The sequence below is a fragment of the Scleropages formosus genome, chromosome 1, assembly GCF_900964775.1.
Source record: "Scleropages formosus chromosome 1, fSclFor1.1, whole genome shotgun sequence".
Taxonomy (NCBI): Eukaryota; Metazoa; Chordata; class Actinopteri; order Osteoglossiformes; family Osteoglossidae; genus Scleropages; species Scleropages formosus.
Window position 1 is genome coordinate 44,130,505 of NC_041806.1, and position 17,991 is coordinate 44,148,495.

The 17,991-nt window shown below is 42.9% G+C and overlaps 1 protein-coding gene across 4 annotated transcripts in view; it reads right to left on the minus strand.

Moving 5' to 3' along the window:
- The window catches only part of ptprk (protein tyrosine phosphatase receptor type K), a 119,413-nt gene extending 103,493 nt beyond the window's left edge, over positions 1-15,920 (minus strand). For all 4 annotated transcript variants that reach the window (XM_018742471.2, XM_018742469.2, XM_018742470.2 and 1 more), the window contains exon 1: positions 15,659-15,920. In XM_018742471.2, coding sequence (XP_018597987.1) covers positions 15,659-15,737 — 79 coding nt within the window. In that variant the 5' untranslated portion in view covers positions 15,738-15,920. The remainder of the gene's footprint in view (positions 1-15,658) is intronic.
- Positions 15,921-17,991: the final 2,071 nt, after the last annotated feature.

Sequence of the window (17,991 nt, forward strand, 5' to 3'; positions counted from 1 at the left end):
GTATACTCATTCCCAATATTAGGCTATTTACATTTCGTCAGCGCTTTTCTCAAAAGCTACTTACAATGTTAAGCAACCTAAACGTATTAGTATAACTGGGTAATTTTACTGGAGCAATTTAGGGTGAGTACCTTGCTCAAGGATGCTACAGCTGGAGGTGGGATTTAAACCTTGAACCTTTTGGGCCCAAAGGCAGCAGCTCTAACCACTACACTACCAGGTCATAACAGAGAGCCACGAGAAGACTCCTTAGTGAGGTATACTGCAAATCACTACAGACATCACCGTGTGTTTATGATCCTGAATCCAGTCTCCCAAAACAACATAGCACCATCCTAATATGTGCTACCTTCTTACTATTTCTTTTTTTTTTTTTTAGAAACGCTGTACAAATTTCACAGGTGAAATACCTGCACCGACCTTACCACAGTAACTGCTGAAATCTTTTGGCATTAGGGACCTGAGGACATTACAGGCATTTTTACTTTAGTATTATGTACTCCTTGTAAAGGAATAAATAAGCTGCTTTGATATAAAATTTCTGCTTGTTATTCAAACTGGACAAGCATTCCAATAATGTCAAAAGTAAACAGACATACATTTCTCAACTCCTTACCACATCCATCCATCCATCCATCAAGCTCTAACTGTCCCACACACTTCTGTTTGGTGCAGTGACACTAAATTCCGCATTTTACAAACAGCCTCAGGTAACTGGAAGCCATAAGGCCCAGCAGAGTAACCACCGCATCCATTCTGTCCACTGTGTCCAGCTGACAGTCGGACGACCATCTGGAATGACCCCCAGTTTGCCCTGGTCTGCCCCCAGCCCATATGGCATGATCCAGGAACACCGAGTGAGTTGCACCAGGGTGACACAGACTGGATAGGACAATGCAATAGACAGAAGCCCGCTCTCCTCGCCAGGTCACTGGGCATGAAGGTCTAACACCATCCTCAGTTACAAAGGCAGCACCTCAGAGGTGGTCAAGTCAACCATCATTAATTGTCACTCTCTAGTCTTTCTCACTTGTGAAACTGCTGTCATAAAGAGTCGTGTCCCTTGGTACAGAGACACATGGGATCAGATAAGTTTGATTACTGGAAGCTTTTCACAGAGGCTTTTCACAGAGTTGCTGAAGGGAGGTGAACTGGAGTCATGTGCATGTCTGATCAAATAATCTGTGAAGGGAAATACTTTAGTGTTAATCAACCCACGAAGTGTCAGACCCAAGGGGCAAATCCTTCAACGGAGAAACTAAATGCTACATATCAGACCCTGACAACGCCAGGACCCAGTCAACAACAGAATCCGACAAACAACAGAAACACCTCACGCGTTGCTCTGCCACAGGCAGACACAAAGACTGCATCGCTCATGGACCAAAAGGAGACCGATTACCTTCTGTATCATTTCCATGTTTTTCAGCCACTTATGCTTCATTTCTGCCTTGTGTTCAAACAATAATTATTCCCATGCAATGGTTTCCATAATTATGGGTGCAGGAAAACAATTACTGTAACACAACAAGCATCTGTGTGACCACACAAACTTGAGGAGGCATACAGCACTGCAGGGCAAAGGACCACAGCTGCCCACAGACAGGCAGCTCTGACATATTGAGCTCAGAGAGTGAGGAACAGGAACACTAATATTTTCAAGTGAGCAACAGATCATTTTCTGTTTATATGCCCTATTTAGGTGGGTTCACCTGTGACCCTTGCAAAAAGACGTGATAGGTGTCCAATAACACACCAGTGCAGTGAGCGCACAGTGGGGTCACTCTGCATACTTTTGATTTTGGGCAACAAAACATCTGTGGGGTGGGTGCTGCATATTATTGTCCCTGACTTTGACAGCACATTGTTGTATGGGACAGTGAGAATAAACAAAGCAGGCTTCTTCTTCTTCTAAAGGAAAAAGGACAGGGAGGGGAGAGAAGCAGAGCTCCCGTTTGCCCCTCATGCCATCTGCCTGCTTATGTACCAGTGCACTTCCAGCCCTAGATGCCCACCCCCTCCGCCCTGGTTGATCGACCTCTCCATGCCCCACCTCCCACACCCATACTCCTTCACTTACACATGAGCACAGACTTCCCATTAATCTTCCCGTCGCACAACAGAGCATTCATCCTGATCAGACACGTCCTCCTTTGTCACTATAAAGTGGAACACAACATGGCTGCCAAACCAAGAGACATGTATTCTGTTCTGTATGTTTTTTTTGTAGCATTCATCTCCAATGGAAATCACTGAATCACTTGCACAATGTTCATTTCTAAATCAATGTGGATACAAGTCAATTGAGGGTTTTGAAATAACAAGGCTACAAGCAAACTGACCTTGCAAAGTGTGCACTCAATTTAAAAACACACTTCTAAACACATAATTCAAAACGAGCAGGCTATATCTTCACTACACTTCAATCAATATCCATTGAAGGGCTCATGCTTCAGTTATGAAAACAGGATGTTACAAATTAAATATCTGCCATGCCTCTCAAGTTTAAAAACATTCAAAAATAAGAGTATTCCAAATAGATATGGCAATTCAAATTGATTTGTATTTAATTAAAATGAAAATCCACATGCACACAGCACACATTTAGTATCAATTGTTAGAGTCCGTTAAAACTATAGCAGACAGCTCTGGACAAAGATTAGGCCTAGTCCAAGACTAAATGTCAGTGTCAATAGGGATTTTCTATTGCAAACCTTTTTTAGTCTTTTTAATCTTCATATTTAGAACCTGTCTCATGACCTCTGAATACATTACCACTTCAATTAGCTCATAATGGGATTTCATTTCCATTACCATCCGTTATGAGTACGCATTGGTGATTGATTAGGGAACCATCTATTCATTTCTGACTCGGCTTCAGTAACCCGTCTCCAATTAATCTTCATATCGAGAAAGTCATTGATTTCCACTTGGTCAGGCAGCCGATGGCAAAGAGAAGAAATGATGGTAGTCCGGGAGGATCCACCTGTGCGATAATGCGTGTCCTGACATGTATGCTCACTTTTAACATATGCCATTACATTCTAGGCCCATTTGGTTACACATAAATGCACCTCACCGACCCTGGTTTAACTGCTGTGACTGGCAGTTACCGTCACAAAAATAAATGCACTGCACACAGAGAAAGGACACTTTAAAGCTTGTTTGCCTCCATCCGTTCCTGCTCTCTAGCTGAAGTCATTTTGGCGATAAAGCTGTGGCTATTAACCCCGTCCTCTTACAAGAGGCTTCAAATCGGCAGCAGGGAGCCCTTGGAAAGAAAAGGACGCAGGCAGGGGGGCAAATGTCGCCTGTGATTTCTCCTCGACTCGACGCACATTGTTAAACCCGCTGCGTCTCAGATGCCCGTGAGTCGGCGCTAATCTCACGGTTTTGTGCGACTCGCAAGAATGCTCATTTAATGCATCTGGAGAGCCTCCGCCACAGTGATTGCCCCATTGACAGAAGACAAATTTGCTGCCTGTATACTGCCACTTCAGAGTTTCTGCCAGTCCAGACACTGTTCTTTTTCAGAGGACTGCTGAAAAGACCCATCATTAAAGATTTGCCGTTTCCAAGAAAAACACAACAGGTCAATTCCACCTTAACTCAATGTGTGAACCGCAGCAGCAAGGCCCAAGTAAGTACTAACATAAACGGCAAGGCACTGGACCAATCCGTGTGACATGAACAGTTTTCAAAATGGCAGCCGTTTTTCGTTTTGTTTTTCCTGTGCAAAGGAGACAACCATGAGACATTACCAGATTCAACATCATTCCGGCATTCCAGTCAAAACAATCAACATGCCATGTTCTCAGCGGCTGCCGAGGTTGTCAGTGTTAATAAATTTAACTTCCCTCCACGAGACGTTCTCATCACAGGCTTCCTGACAGTTCCCTATACGAACTCCCACAACCAGAACTACCGCTAACAGCTGAAGACACCAAAGAGCAGAACAAATACTAATTAGAGGGTACACACTGTAGATGCTTAACAGACACTCGTATGAAGAGAAAATTATACAGCGTACAGTGTTTCACTTTCACCAATTTAGGCAGCTGGATCTTTATGGTTACAGGTTAATAAACTTACTATAAAGCTAGGAGTGAATGAGTAAAAATAACTTGAGTTGTTGACAAAGCTGTTACCACTAGTTTTTTGGAAGAGCACTACATTTTTTTTTTTTTCCACATTTTTTTCGTAAAATAAATATTCTGCTTGTGTTTCGTGTTTAGTGGACTTCCGCTGGTTTTAATTCTGCTCGGAATGTTTTGACAATACAAGAAGCATGAAGGAAAATCTGTCTTTAGTGCTACAGCTCTAAAAAAGAAATGCAATGAATGAATTACGAAAAAAACAGCAGTCATCATTTGCCATTATATAACTACATCATAAGAAGAAAAAAAAAATACATGGCCTTAGACAAGACTGCACACCTTCATTTGTATTAACTCGATAGCCACATGCAACAGCTAAACATTTACCCACAGTGCTGCATCAGTGTCAAGTTCTTCTCCTGTATGTAGGTAAAGCCCTATAGTCTATGCATACTTTCCAGAGGCGGTCTGCCATACATGGACAGAAAATTTGTCTTTTTAAAGGTATCGATCCCGTATACATTTCTATTACACCAAGGGCCACATCCCGACAAATGTGAAGTACCTTTATTGCGTACTTCCCTATATGCCATTTGTCTGTTTTTGTCACAATAAGCTTGTGTTCATGCAGTCTTCTGTCATTTAAAAAGTACCAAATAAGAATAATGGTGTCAGAAAAAGTAAGTGAGGCTCAAACAGCACAAACTACTAAAAGCACTAACATAGGCTTGAATGGACAGCATTTTCTGGCCAGGACCCTCAGAATACAGAGTTCGGTAGTATCAAAATTATATTTCTAAATGACTGGATTTAGATTACTAGAATGTGCCACCACAAAAGTTAATGTGTCATCAATGAACCAAAGTAACATTTTATTCAAACCTGTCAGGCACTAGGATCAGAAAATCTCAACTGAAACTTGAACGGAGTGTATAATGTGATTCAACAAAAGGGATCACATCAAGATGAAGGAACTTACTGGATTGGTGGTAAATTGCAAATCCAAATAAGAACTATTACACTTTTAACCAGTGTATACAGTGATGCTAAAACTACAGTTTGAAGACAAATATTCCACTGTACATGTTTCAGGCAATATGTACAATGGCTTATGGTCAAACTAATCAAATCTTTTTGGAATAGTCTGTAATGTTTCTGAAACTGGAATCTTTCAAAGGCTAGCTTATGGGAGGTGTTTGTTTCAGACTTCTTGCCCAGACATGTTTTTATAAAGTGACAGAAAGCAATCTCCCAACACAATTTCCTTCTGTAAACTACAAGCTAGGGGGAACAAACCGGGGGGGGGGGGCTGGGTTAGATGTTCAGATATGATGACACTCGATGACGTACTGCAGTCAAGGTGGCACAGTAATTCTCTTGAAGCTTGAGTTTTACTTGAGTAGAAGAGCTATAACATCTTACAATTCCCGCCTACAGGAAGGACAGTGAAGCCCCCTTCATCACACTAGTTAAAACAATTTTGCAATACATCAAGCAGGAGCTATGGGGAAGGGGGGGAATCAATCAAAATATGTAGGGTAACAGCCCTCGACGTAGTTTCAGACAAGGAAGGATGACGGATCTTCGACCCAGGCAGTCGTTGTGGACCTGAGACTTTCCCGCCTGCTCACTGATTCCATGCTAGAAGAACCTGTCACACTGTATCATACACCAAAACCAGACAGCTATTGCATCAAGACAGCTTGACAGACCAGCGAGTCCATAGTCTTAAAATTAAAAATCTGCCAAGACGTGTCACCATAATCAACGTGACACAAACCACTAATTACTAGTAAGGGAGAGCAAGTGACCACACGAGTTCTGACGAAAAACACCTCCAAAGGACTTATCTGAGGTCACTTTACATTTAAAGCTTCTTTACATAGAAATTCTCTCCATCATTTCATTCCATTTGATAGTCTAGTTAACATTCCACAAAAGGTGCTATATGAGAATGAAAACTTCCAAATATATTCTAACACATTAACAAGTTTGGCAAGTTTAAACCATGCCTCTGCCAAAACGTCTCAGCTGAACCCACAGCTGAGCAGATACACTCACATCTGATCCATCTCAATCAATGCGGTGATAAACACTGGGGTATGTTTTTTTTTATACACCCCAGAGAATAAGTTAAAACTAGGATGTCAGCGCATTTCAAGTGCTTTGGTACATAAGACTGCTCCCTCTCACATTCCTTCTCAATCAGAGGGGAGATTAGTCTTCACGCACATTGCTCACATGATTGACACATAGGATGAAGACAGCACTTTACTCAGATGGACCACAGCCAAAAAGGCATAGACAATGCGGAGAAAGGGCTGATAAGCAGCTTGAAAATAGAAGTCGTCAGTGGCTCCCAGATTCTACTTGCCACAGCTTACTCATAAAGGTCAAATGAGTTTTCTTTGGAAGAGAGAGGGGGGGGGAAAAAAAAAAAAAAAAAGTCTCCTTGACAGAAATAAGACCCTGTTGCAGTTGGGCGTACAATCTGAGCTTTCCCAAATTCCACAAAACCACACTCGAGAGGAGATTACGGACTGAGAATTCCCTGCTGTAGACAACTTATCATAATTCTCAGCAACTTGCTGGACTCAGGCCTGGACTCTGCTAAGACAAGGGGAAGACAGAGCCGGTTTTGTGAAGATCTGAAGAGCAACCATGACTGAATGGGGTGCTTACATCAAAGAACCGGATGATCCAAGAACCGATGGACCCAGGTGCTGAACATGCTGGGATGGGGCCAGACTCCTGGGATGAGTGCCCTAACCCCTCTCACAGAGGCAGTGGTTGAACCCCATGAGAACACCTTAGCCCACTGAACTCCAAAAGTGGCCTTGGGTCAGCTGAAAGGAGAAGCTGCCAAGGTTATAAGTCAACAACCTGCCCACAGTTCAGGTTTCAGGTTTATTTCCTCCCAAGGCATTTAGAATAAATCAAATACCAGGGACACAAATTTAACGTCAAGGTCAAAACTGCCCATTTCAAGAATGAGAAAAGGACAATTTCCTGATTAATCTAGTGTAAAGTAATCAGACGAGGCCCAGCCAGTGAATGGTGAGTGATTTTCCTAATGACACTCGCAAGTGAAATGTGGGCCAATGTTAATGGAGAATGCCAGGACCCTGGAACATCACCGACCTGAACTTTGACTATATTTATCATACTCTAAAAACTGTTTCATTAAATCTGTTTGTTCTCTCTAATGTAACCTCTCTTAAATAGTTCAGACCTCAGTGCTTTTCATCCTTTGGCCAAATTTTTTGTCCTCTTTTGTGCTGCTAGAAACATTGCCACTGTCACAGTATACATCATTTGTGTGGGTTTACTGGCATATATTTTAAAAAACAGGGCAATTTATTTCGAGACTGTAAAACTACAGGTGGCCACAAGTATTCCTAAATCAGATGTAAATTTGCTACAGGAAGGTCCTGGGTTTGAACTGCCATTCCTGCTATAGTACCCTTAATAAAGGTACTTCACCTGAACCGCACCAGTTAACACCCAGCAAAGCAGTATCACTAGATATTTCATTACAACTTAGGAAGTGAGGATTGTAAATTGCCTTTGACAAAGCAACATGCTAAATAAGGGATAATGTTGGAATTTAGCAGTTCACACAGTGGTCTGTAAAACATTTAGTTCTTTTAAAAACTATTCCTCGCTTCTATTTTGAGGTCCCACTTTATGCTTGGATATGGTGGCCGGGAAAACGTGTTGATACATTTTATCTCGGCTCTCAACACCATTAAGAAAAAAGTTTTATGGGTACCACACACTCCTGAAGGAATATCTATTTGATTTGCAGGATTAGGTTTCCAATAAAGCTGTGAAAATACTTGTTCTCATTCCATCAAAAGTACACAAGGAAAGAGCAGCCTTTGAAATATTGTATTAAGCATGTCAGAGTCACGGTCCATCAGGTCGCGCTCAGTTCTGATCTGGTAATCAGATTGTACTGCTGCAGCTCCCCCAGCAAAATTCCAGCTATTTAACCTTCACTTAGGCTGCCTGTCGATGGTCCAATTTCTTTATTAGAAGCTGGCTGCTGTAGAAGAATGTTAACCTGCTGGGTTAACTTGACCCTATCAGAGATCTCAGCTGGATGTAAATTATGTCAATGACAAACAAGAGCTGAACTCCACACCCCCCCCCATCACCATCCTGAATATCAATGAGACACAGCAAAAGAGCACCTAACGGCTTGCATCTTCATGAAAACCTGAGCAGGCGACCCACACGTGTCAGAGGTTTCTATGAATTACCATAGTGTTTGGCAGAAGGTTTGCATGGCCAAAAAAAAAAAAATTAAGAACCAGAATGTTCTGGCATGTTACTCAAAACCGCCATTTTGTCCACATGACCCTGTTAATCCCATCTGGGGCACAGACAGCTGTGGAAAACTAGAACCACATGTGGGATGTTTAAGGGGGTTGGGAGGTGGAGTCTTGTGTAGACTGAGAAAGTAAACATTTGAGCATTTTGCAAAAAGTCATGTGAAGGGAGAGTTTTATGTCCTCGTTAACTTTGCTTACCAGACACAGCAAACCGCACATGGATGCCGCTGAACCGAGAGTGGGTCTGCTCTAGAAGTTGCTTCCATCTACAACACTTTGTCCCACACACATTGGACATCAGTTGTTTTTTTCTGGCTGCTATGTAGCAAACATGTCTACCCATACTCTCCAACTGAAACAGTTATATAATAGTTATATTCACAACTAAATCGTAGAAACGTAACTGATATAAAGGAACGGAATTTTAAACTGAAAATGTTTCTTTTCCCTTCTCATTTTTGATTCCACAGAAGAGATTCATGTGCACTATATTAGGATACAATACACAACTGATAATGCAATTAATACAAAATTGATTTTGCATTTGAGTCAAGTTGTAAGAGAGAAACTAACTGCCATGGCTGTTTTAATCCATGGGGTGAGGGTGGGGGTTCCTTTTACGAGAAGACCCACCACCCTTTGTTTAGGCCACAGCAATAAATTCCTACTTGCCCAAGAGAGGAACCAGCTCTTTGTACTTCAGTGGAGCCACAGGTGACATCCCACTGCCTGGGGGTGGGAATAAAGCCAAAGCTTTATCAAAAACCCCTGCAAGGGAAAGGGGGAGGGCAAGGAATAAAGCACAGAGGAAAGCAGCAAAGAAGGGATTCGGGTCCACTGTCGCTCTGCGGTATCTTTGTTTCTTATGAAATCCCATTTCTCAGTAGAAGTCAAATATTCAATTCAGAACGTTCAGCAGCTGCTCCATGCTGCAAACACACAAGAGATGGAGAGTGGTGAAGGAGTGGCAGTCACTTCACACCTCAAAGGTGGCTGACCACCTTACACAAGCTCTCTGGCCCAACTTCAGCGTATCATCCAGGCACCGTTTGGGGTGTTCCGCCACAGTCTAAGCATCTTCAGTGATCAGAGCCAATATTCATTCTCAGTCAACCAAATCTACATTGAGAGAAAAGAACCTGACAGCAAGGTCGAGACCGACTCTGCCTCAAACTGTCCTCAGCTCGGCGCAATCACAACCCTGCTGTAATGTGATGTCTGAATCTTCCAGGGAAAACAGTATAAGAGGAGCTTGGGCAGCAGACCTGAAATGTTCCAAGGCCTTTTTCTAAGAGGGGAAAAATTACCCTTGCACATTATAGGAAGCTTCAGCCATTTTCTCTCCTAAACAAACTAATTGCAAAGTAAATCACAGTAACATACATAGAAACATATAGCGCTCGCAGATGCCATCCACATAAAGTTACTCTATGTAAATATCTAGTAGTATTTCTCATTCCCAGTGCTCTTTTTTATAGAAAAAAATCTATTATCAGAAGTCCTTCTTAAACCATTTACAATGAAAACACTATTTGTCTGAACTATCAGTGTTGGTTAATATGAAAAGAAAGAACAAATTAAGGAAATTGAAATGTTAGAAGTGAGCTGTCCACATGACTGTTGAGAACAAAAAATGACCTCTCGTGGGTGTATCAGAAAAACATTGCCAATATTTAAAAGGCCTATCAAAAATTTTGCTCCGACAGGATTAGAGAGAAATTTTAAAATGCTATACCATATTTTTCTAGTCCTAGTATGCTGCATAAAAATATCTATCAATGTCTATCTATCAATGTCAAATATCTTGCAATATCATTGCAACACATTAGTTTGTCACTACAGGTTTAAAGCGATAATGTATTTTAACTTATTTGCAAGCATGAGTCTGATTCCACCCACTTCATTTCATCCACACTGAAAATATAATTACTTTTTAAAATCTATATCCATCTTGATTCAAGCAGCTTGCTCATACATTTCCTGTAGTTTGTTCTTTTTCCATTTTAATTTTTTCATATCCCTGAACAACTTCATGGTCAGAGCACAGTTCGTGGAAAAGCAATCATTGTCTGCAAATAACATCCAGACAAGACATACTGGAAGCTGTTCAGGAAGTGGCTTCACTGTCTATCGCTCTCATTCACCTCCAAGCAACTTAAACACAACACAGCACCCCAGGCTCACAGACTAGAACCTGGAAGAGGGGGCCAGCCGCCGAATAAAACAGGGGGTGTATTCAGTCTCCTCAACACCAGCTAGGACTCACACCTCTGAAAAAGCCATACACCAGGCCGTGAAAGCTGAGCCACTAGTCGAGACTTAAGAGTAGGTTATCAAATAAGTTCCTCCTTATCATGAAAGGTGCATTATTGGGGTATTTCAAAAGGTCTCACACATTTCCCCTGCATGTCTGATCAAAGATCCGAAGCTCCAGTTCAACAGACTGATTCACGAAGTTTCACCATCTATGATGACAAGCTGTATTACATGTAGTCTTAATACAGAGAGCCATAATGAAACCAAGTAAGATCTTGGGGACCAACCTGACTCATGCGCTATTTGCTATGACGAATTCATACATTTTCCAAGACAGACATTAGAATCTTTACGGATGAAAATCCAACACCAACAGCAGCAAAAATGGCCAAAATCCTGCATCTGAGATTTTTGCTGTCTGTTCTGAAGAATAGCATCCAGTCAGCTCTTAAAAAGAAGCTTAAGGGCCAGATTCAGAATGGGCTGGCGATCCCCAGTGCCACGGTAATCCACAAAATGCTGCTATGACAAAGACCGAGCGGGTGGGTGCTGGGGGGGCAGCACTGTTCGACACCCTCCTCTCTACCTTCAGGGCTCTCCACGCAAATGGACCCCCAGCTTAAAGGCACCTCTTATAACTGTGGTGATATTGTGCCTCCCTGTCCCCCTTTCTCAGTTCAGAGGTGCATTTTTGGGAGATAACCTAGCGTGACCTTCTCTTGCACCTCACCGTGCCTTCCACACAGTTCCACAGAACGAGATGTGTCTGCCAGAAGAAGGGGGGAGAGACTTGCAGCTCCATGGCCACAGTGCACTCTGAATGGTTTCTCTCATTTCCTTCACAAAAACAGCTCTCATTCAAAACAACCGTGAAGACAAACAGGGCATTTAAAACTCTTCTTTTTCTTGCAACCTCCCCTTCGGTTCTTTTAAATTCTAACACTGTGTTCCTAACAAGTGTGCTGGGTTTATAACAAGCATAACATGTTTGTTACAATGCACTCAAAAAAGAAATGCAGCAAAGTGCAAACACGCTGACAAAACACTTAAAAAGCCCTTCTGAATTAGCAAACACGGGGGGCGGAATTATACAGGACTTGCTGAATTTTGAGAAATGGGGAAAAAAAAAATCTATATGCTTGCAAATATACACACACACTTGACATACTTTGCAGGTATTGATTTAGCATGCTTTTCAAACTTAAAAATACTAAACAGCTGGCTAAGACTCTGGTAAGAATGTGCCAAAAAAGCACAGACACACACATACGTAACGCGCGCACATACATGCTGTGACAAGCAACTTCTGCTGCCTGCGTTGCGGTAAAAAATGCTTCCATTTTTGCAGTGGCCAGACATCAGCAGCTTCAGCACTGTAGACTTGTGGCCCTCCATGGTGCACTGCCGTGCTTGCCAGACCGTGGCTGGCCCGGGACTGCAGGACAACGCAACGGCCCGCCGGAGCCCATCATCTCCGGCTTTAATTACACCAGAGCACATTGTGATTTGTGGCGCCTGGGCCTTGGATGGGTATTTCACGCGAATGTGCTTTCACACAGCTCGTTTTTATCTCCTCACCATCATCACCCCCTTTGGCGAGGTGCAGGTCTCCCGACACAGTGTCACAGTATGCAGAGTAATGTACAGGTGACAGTACACAGTATAACCCTTTGTAGTTAAGATCAACGAGCACTTAATTTAATAAGCTAATTAGTTTTCAAAGCATTGTCCCTATGAAGGCTTTTCATTTCAAATAATGTTACTACATTTGTACTCTACCAAGACTACTGGTCAAAAGCAAACTTCTGCAGGATCATATCATTGATTCTGAAAATCACCATAACTTGCACATTTCTCACTCTGGGTGATTTGATAGGCTTATTTTTTGGGCTTGAAGGTTCATTTTGGGCTCCTATTCTTATGAACTATTTCATTTGCAAATTTAGCATTAAAATAGCAGTTGTGAAGGCTTTGGTGAAAAAGTTAACTTCTATATTTGAAATAATTTACTGAAAAATTTGCATGAATAATTTGAAGATCATCCACGTGAAAGTATAAATAAGTTTAACTAAAAATGAACTAGGCACGTTACAACCACTTCTAGATGTTAGGCTCTGAAATGGCCAGGGTGCAAAGGAAAAGCACATAAAAAAGCAAGATGCTGAATGTATATGTATACATTGTAAGTTAGATTAAGGGAGGTGAAAGTGGGCAGTTCTAAACCATACCTGTAGTTGCTACCTACTGGGTGCTATAGCTTTGACAAACAGATGTCCAACTCCTCTAGCAACGACCTTGTGTTCAATGGACGACTCTCCTGAGAATGATCATTCCAGTTTCACTATCAGACAGCTCCACAAATGAATGCTGAGCCCCTGGCAGTTTAAAAGTACAGACAAAAACTAGGTTAACATTTTGCCTTGTAATTGCAAGGAATTTAAAGAGCATGGAAGGAGTTAGCAAGATGCTGCCAAACAGCTTACAGAGTCCATTCATCTTAAGAAGCTTGCATATTAAATAGGTTTCTCTCTATTCACAACTTATCCAAGTTATAGAACAACATTATGGCAAGTATCTTATCAAAAGGTCACAAAAGTAGGGACACTCTAATGACATGAATCCACAACCTTTTAAGACACATGTAGTTCCTTAACCACTACTCCACCTAATGCCAGAGCAGCAACAACAAGCATCACATGAAATCTCTGTGTGCACAGCCTTCTAAGCAACAGCAGGGCTCTCACACACCTCATTCAAAACCGCGTTTGTGCTGCGGCCAGATGCGCCAGAAAATAATACCTGGATTATCATGCTGATTTGCTTCTCCGTTTAAGGACACTGCTCGAAATGTAAAGTGATCTTCCAGTTCATTTCCATAATTCGCAAGCATAATTACACCATTTGCTAATCAATCTCCAAAATGTGTAATTTGCCATTTGTCATTCCATGTTTTTGATTACTCTAATGTAATTAGTCCATGGTTAAGACTTTCTGATTAATTATCCAGCAATTATATAGACAGCTGTATTTCATATCCCCCCCCAGCCCCCTTGGTGAATTAATCTGATGATGTTGGTTACATTCAAACAGATGTGGGGAAACGAGTGTTCTTTTTGGGGTGGGACAGAATTAACATTCAGAAAAGCTTTCTCAACCTCCATCTGCAACAACCCCTGAAACTGCCAGGTTGACAACACATTACAGGTTAGTCGGAAACGAAGTAAACAGTAATTTAGGCAAAATCTATGTAATTGTATATGTATAATCATGACATTTACATTTATTCATTTAGCAGACGCTTTCGTCCAAAGCGACGTACGTCTCGTAACTCTCCCCACTGCTGCGTGAACAACTTTTCTCAGGGCAACATATAGAACAAGTAATCAGCAAAATGTATAGTTTATTTCACTGATAATTGAAAAGAATGGAATAAAAGACATGTGTAAAGCCCTGGGGACACAAGGACTCCACCCTCCACTGTTGCTTTCTGCTTTTCTCTCTATGTTGTCAGATATGTGAAGTTAGAAACCTACATTTGGAGGCCAAAAATACATACTGGGATCACTGTTGGTCCTCATCGGATATTCCAAACGAATGGGTGGGGGGGGTGTAACCAATAGTCAATATTGTACCTCGCAGGGACACTAAGAAACAAGAGCTACGGAGGAGATGTAATAAATCACATATTTTAAAGTGTTTTGTTGCCACTCTGACTGAGGGATTTCTCTCTCACACACACACACACACACACACACACACATATATTATATATATGTAAATATAGAAACAAAGTCAAAAATGTGACCTTGCAGCTTGTCTTCAGTCAAAGGTATTTCATTTTTCACGACAAGTTTATCTTTGAATTCCCTCTGGCCTAAGGTCCGTTTTAAATTATTTTACATTGGCAAAGACATTTTATAACAATTCTCTAAACTGCTGATTTTTCTCCATATATTTAAATTCTTAAAATGAAATTTTTAAGCTACAGCTCCATACCTTTCAGAGCAAAAAAAAAAAAAAAAAAAAAGCTGTACCTTTCTTTCGTAACAATGTGACATATTTCCTCAAATAAAGTTTACAGGTTTGAATCTGAGAAGCGATGTTTTTTATATATCCGGTTTGATTAATTTTAAAATGTCTGAATTTAACAGACAAAGCCTCTTAATTGAAAAATAAATAGTAGAAACACGCAAACGAAACGCAACGGTTTCCAGAGAACAGCGCCGTGTGTGATTCATCCTATGACACACACGCGGGCGCGCGCATACGTACGTATGTACACACCTCGGCAGGGACAGACAGACAGTCGGACAGACAGACAGACAGACAGACAGACACACACCCATCCTGAAGGTTTCCCAAAAGTTGCCCAGTTCCACTTTTGCGGTGTCTCTACGGGACTGTCTGCGCAACTTTTACCGACCCACAGAAATCAAACAGCCCTCAAAACGAAACATTATCATTCCCTAATCCGAGTGGAGTGTTTTGTTTAATTTGTGCTCGACGCAGTTCGACTCAGCTGAACCCGATCTCCTGGATCTGATCGCCTGCTCGACTTGTTTCTCCGGTTTTTAAAGCTCCGGCACCCCGACCGCCGAAGAAGAGCACGAACTCCTCAGTTACCTCCCAACTTACTGACTGACTGAGCCACTGACACCGACAACGACAACGAAACACACCGAAGCAGGCCCCTTCCCCACCTCACTAAACACACGAACGGCGTTTCAACTGTTGCCCCTTTCAGTAAACTTTCCAACTCCCCCCTCCCCCCGCATTAAAGCTGCACACCTTGACTGACGGGAACTCTCCCCACCGCCGCCGCGTGAACAACTTTTCTCCACCTCTTCAGCCACCGTTGAAGCGTTCGGGTACGTGTTCGCAATTTGTGGTGCCGAGACCGAGAGAGACGTTCGAGAAACGCTGAGGAGATGTTGAGGACATGCTGAGGAGATGTCGAGAAGAAGTTACCTGCGGTGAACTGTGCTCCCACTCCGAGAACGAGCGACAGGAGGAGCAGCGAGAGGACCAGCGCCACCGGCGTATCCATGTTTCTCCGACCACTTTCACAAGTTTCTCACACTAAAAAAAAAATTAATTTTTAAAATAAAAAAAAAAATCAAACTCTTCTTCGACGCCTCGGTTATTCCCGCGGACTCGCGCGCTTCATTCTCGGCCGTTCGCGCTCTTGCTCGCGCTCGCCACTTTGTTTCGACTGAGAGCGGGTCGCGCGAACAAGCCCCGTGACGTCAGCGCTCTCTAGGTGGCTCCGGAGCGCCGCGCGCTCGGTTCCCTCCGCGAGACCGATGGCGAAGCTCCCTCTGCTGTCCGCGCGCGGCCGTGCCGTTCGAAGACGGTCCGCGCAGTTCTCGAGGACGCGGAGCCACGCGCAAAATTATCATCAGTGACACTGCAGCGCGAGTCTGTTATTGTTCCCGCTTCGCAGATTATAGTACTGTGGGCCTGGGCTGGAATTCCACTCTGCTGCAGTGCCCTTGATCAAGGTACTTATCCTGAATTGAACCCTGATCAGTAATAAACCCTGCTGTAATACCAGTCCAGTAAATAAATTGTAAAGACAGTTGTGCATTTGACAAAACGAGTCAAATAAATAAAAGGCAATATACGTACATATTTTTAAAAGTGTAAATCTCTTGTCTGAAATAATATATGACATAGAATTATCGTCACTATTGGGTCTGTGCACTAAAATGTGATTTATTCATTTATACAGCTTACTAATTGTTCACCGTATCAATTCAGGGTAAATTCCTTGCTCATGACTACTGCCAGGAATGACATTCAAAGTGGAATACTTGCAGCACAAGGCTGTGCTTTTAACCACTGCGCCACCTGCTGCCCCATTCCTAGATCCATGTCACTGTCCAAAGGTCACAACCTTTTGAAATTTAAATTAGCATTAATTCACCATGAGGCATGCTGACCAAGAGTGCCGCTAGGGCTGTGCGGGCGGCACTTATAATAATAATCTGTGGCTGCTGATACGTACAGTATATTTATTATTCTTATTATCATCGGTCTGGAAGCACCCTGAGAGATGCCATCTGCAATATTAATCCTAAATATCCAGTAGCTGTCAGTCAATCTCCTCAAAGCTGACAGTTTCAGTGTCGAGCGACTCCAAGAAAGCACGAGTTAAAACACAACTCCGAAAAACCCGATCTGATGAGGGCTGCGTCTTTCTCTCCAATGGAAACAGAGTGGGGAATTACACGCTTGTTTTTCACAAGTCAGCTTGAAAAATATTTAATATTTTATTGAGCAAAACCCAGTAAACTAATATAAAATTAAATGAGATTTAGAGGCATTTTTCTTGAGCTTTTTCTTCCGCGGAAAGAGAGGGATGAGAGATGCCGTGTTGCACTGCATCTTTGCCCCCCTGGACTTAAAGAGCTGAGCTAAGTAGATCCCACGGACATCACGCATTGGCCTCTAATGTCAGGTGACGGGACTCCGCTGCCGACTTTTCCCTGCTCATCTCTGTCAATGTCAGGTTTGCCCGATCCGCTCGAAGAAGACGGAACCAAACAAGCGGGTTCCATAGTGTTTGATTTTGCGCTGGTAATTGCACACAGCCCATCGCCATGTGCGGACGAGCGGCTCGGCCCAGGAGACGAGGAGGCCCTTCGCTTCGCTGTTCACGTGCGGAGGGGGCATCGCCCTCATCTAAACATTCCCACTCAAACACCCTGTCAATTCGGAAGACAGAATGGTGGACGGGGGGCGGACTGGGAGTCTCCGGAAGATGCCAGTTTCTGGAGTCAAAAACACTTGGACGGTGTACAGTCGGCGCTTTCCCGAATAACCCTGGCGCACTCGCTCTCTGAGTCGCCGGGGGAACGTCAGCGGAGGGCAGCGCGGTACTGACAAGACGAGACCGGGTTTGAGATGGGCCGAGCAAGGAGATGCATCCAACGAGAACAAAGTGAATGCGTTAACGCCGCTCAAGGCCGCGCATCAGTCCTTGGTATTCTGTAAAGGGAAAAGGGAAAGAAATAAACAAGCTCATCGCACGGTCCTTTTCGTTAGAAAAAAGACAAGGTGTACTTGATGTCTTGGTGAGGTGAATGCAGCTCCAGTGGGGAAAAACGTAGGGCGGCCTAATTGAAGGAGGCTGCCCACCCCCAGTCCCAAATGGAGCGGTGATTAGGGGGAGGGTCACGGGGAGATCGGAGGACACAAGAAGGAAGGAGGAAGCACAGTGCTTTTAAAACATATCTAATTCGCTCCTTTATTTGGTTTACATGCTTTCAATATTCTCTTTGGCACCTGCTATTTTAAAA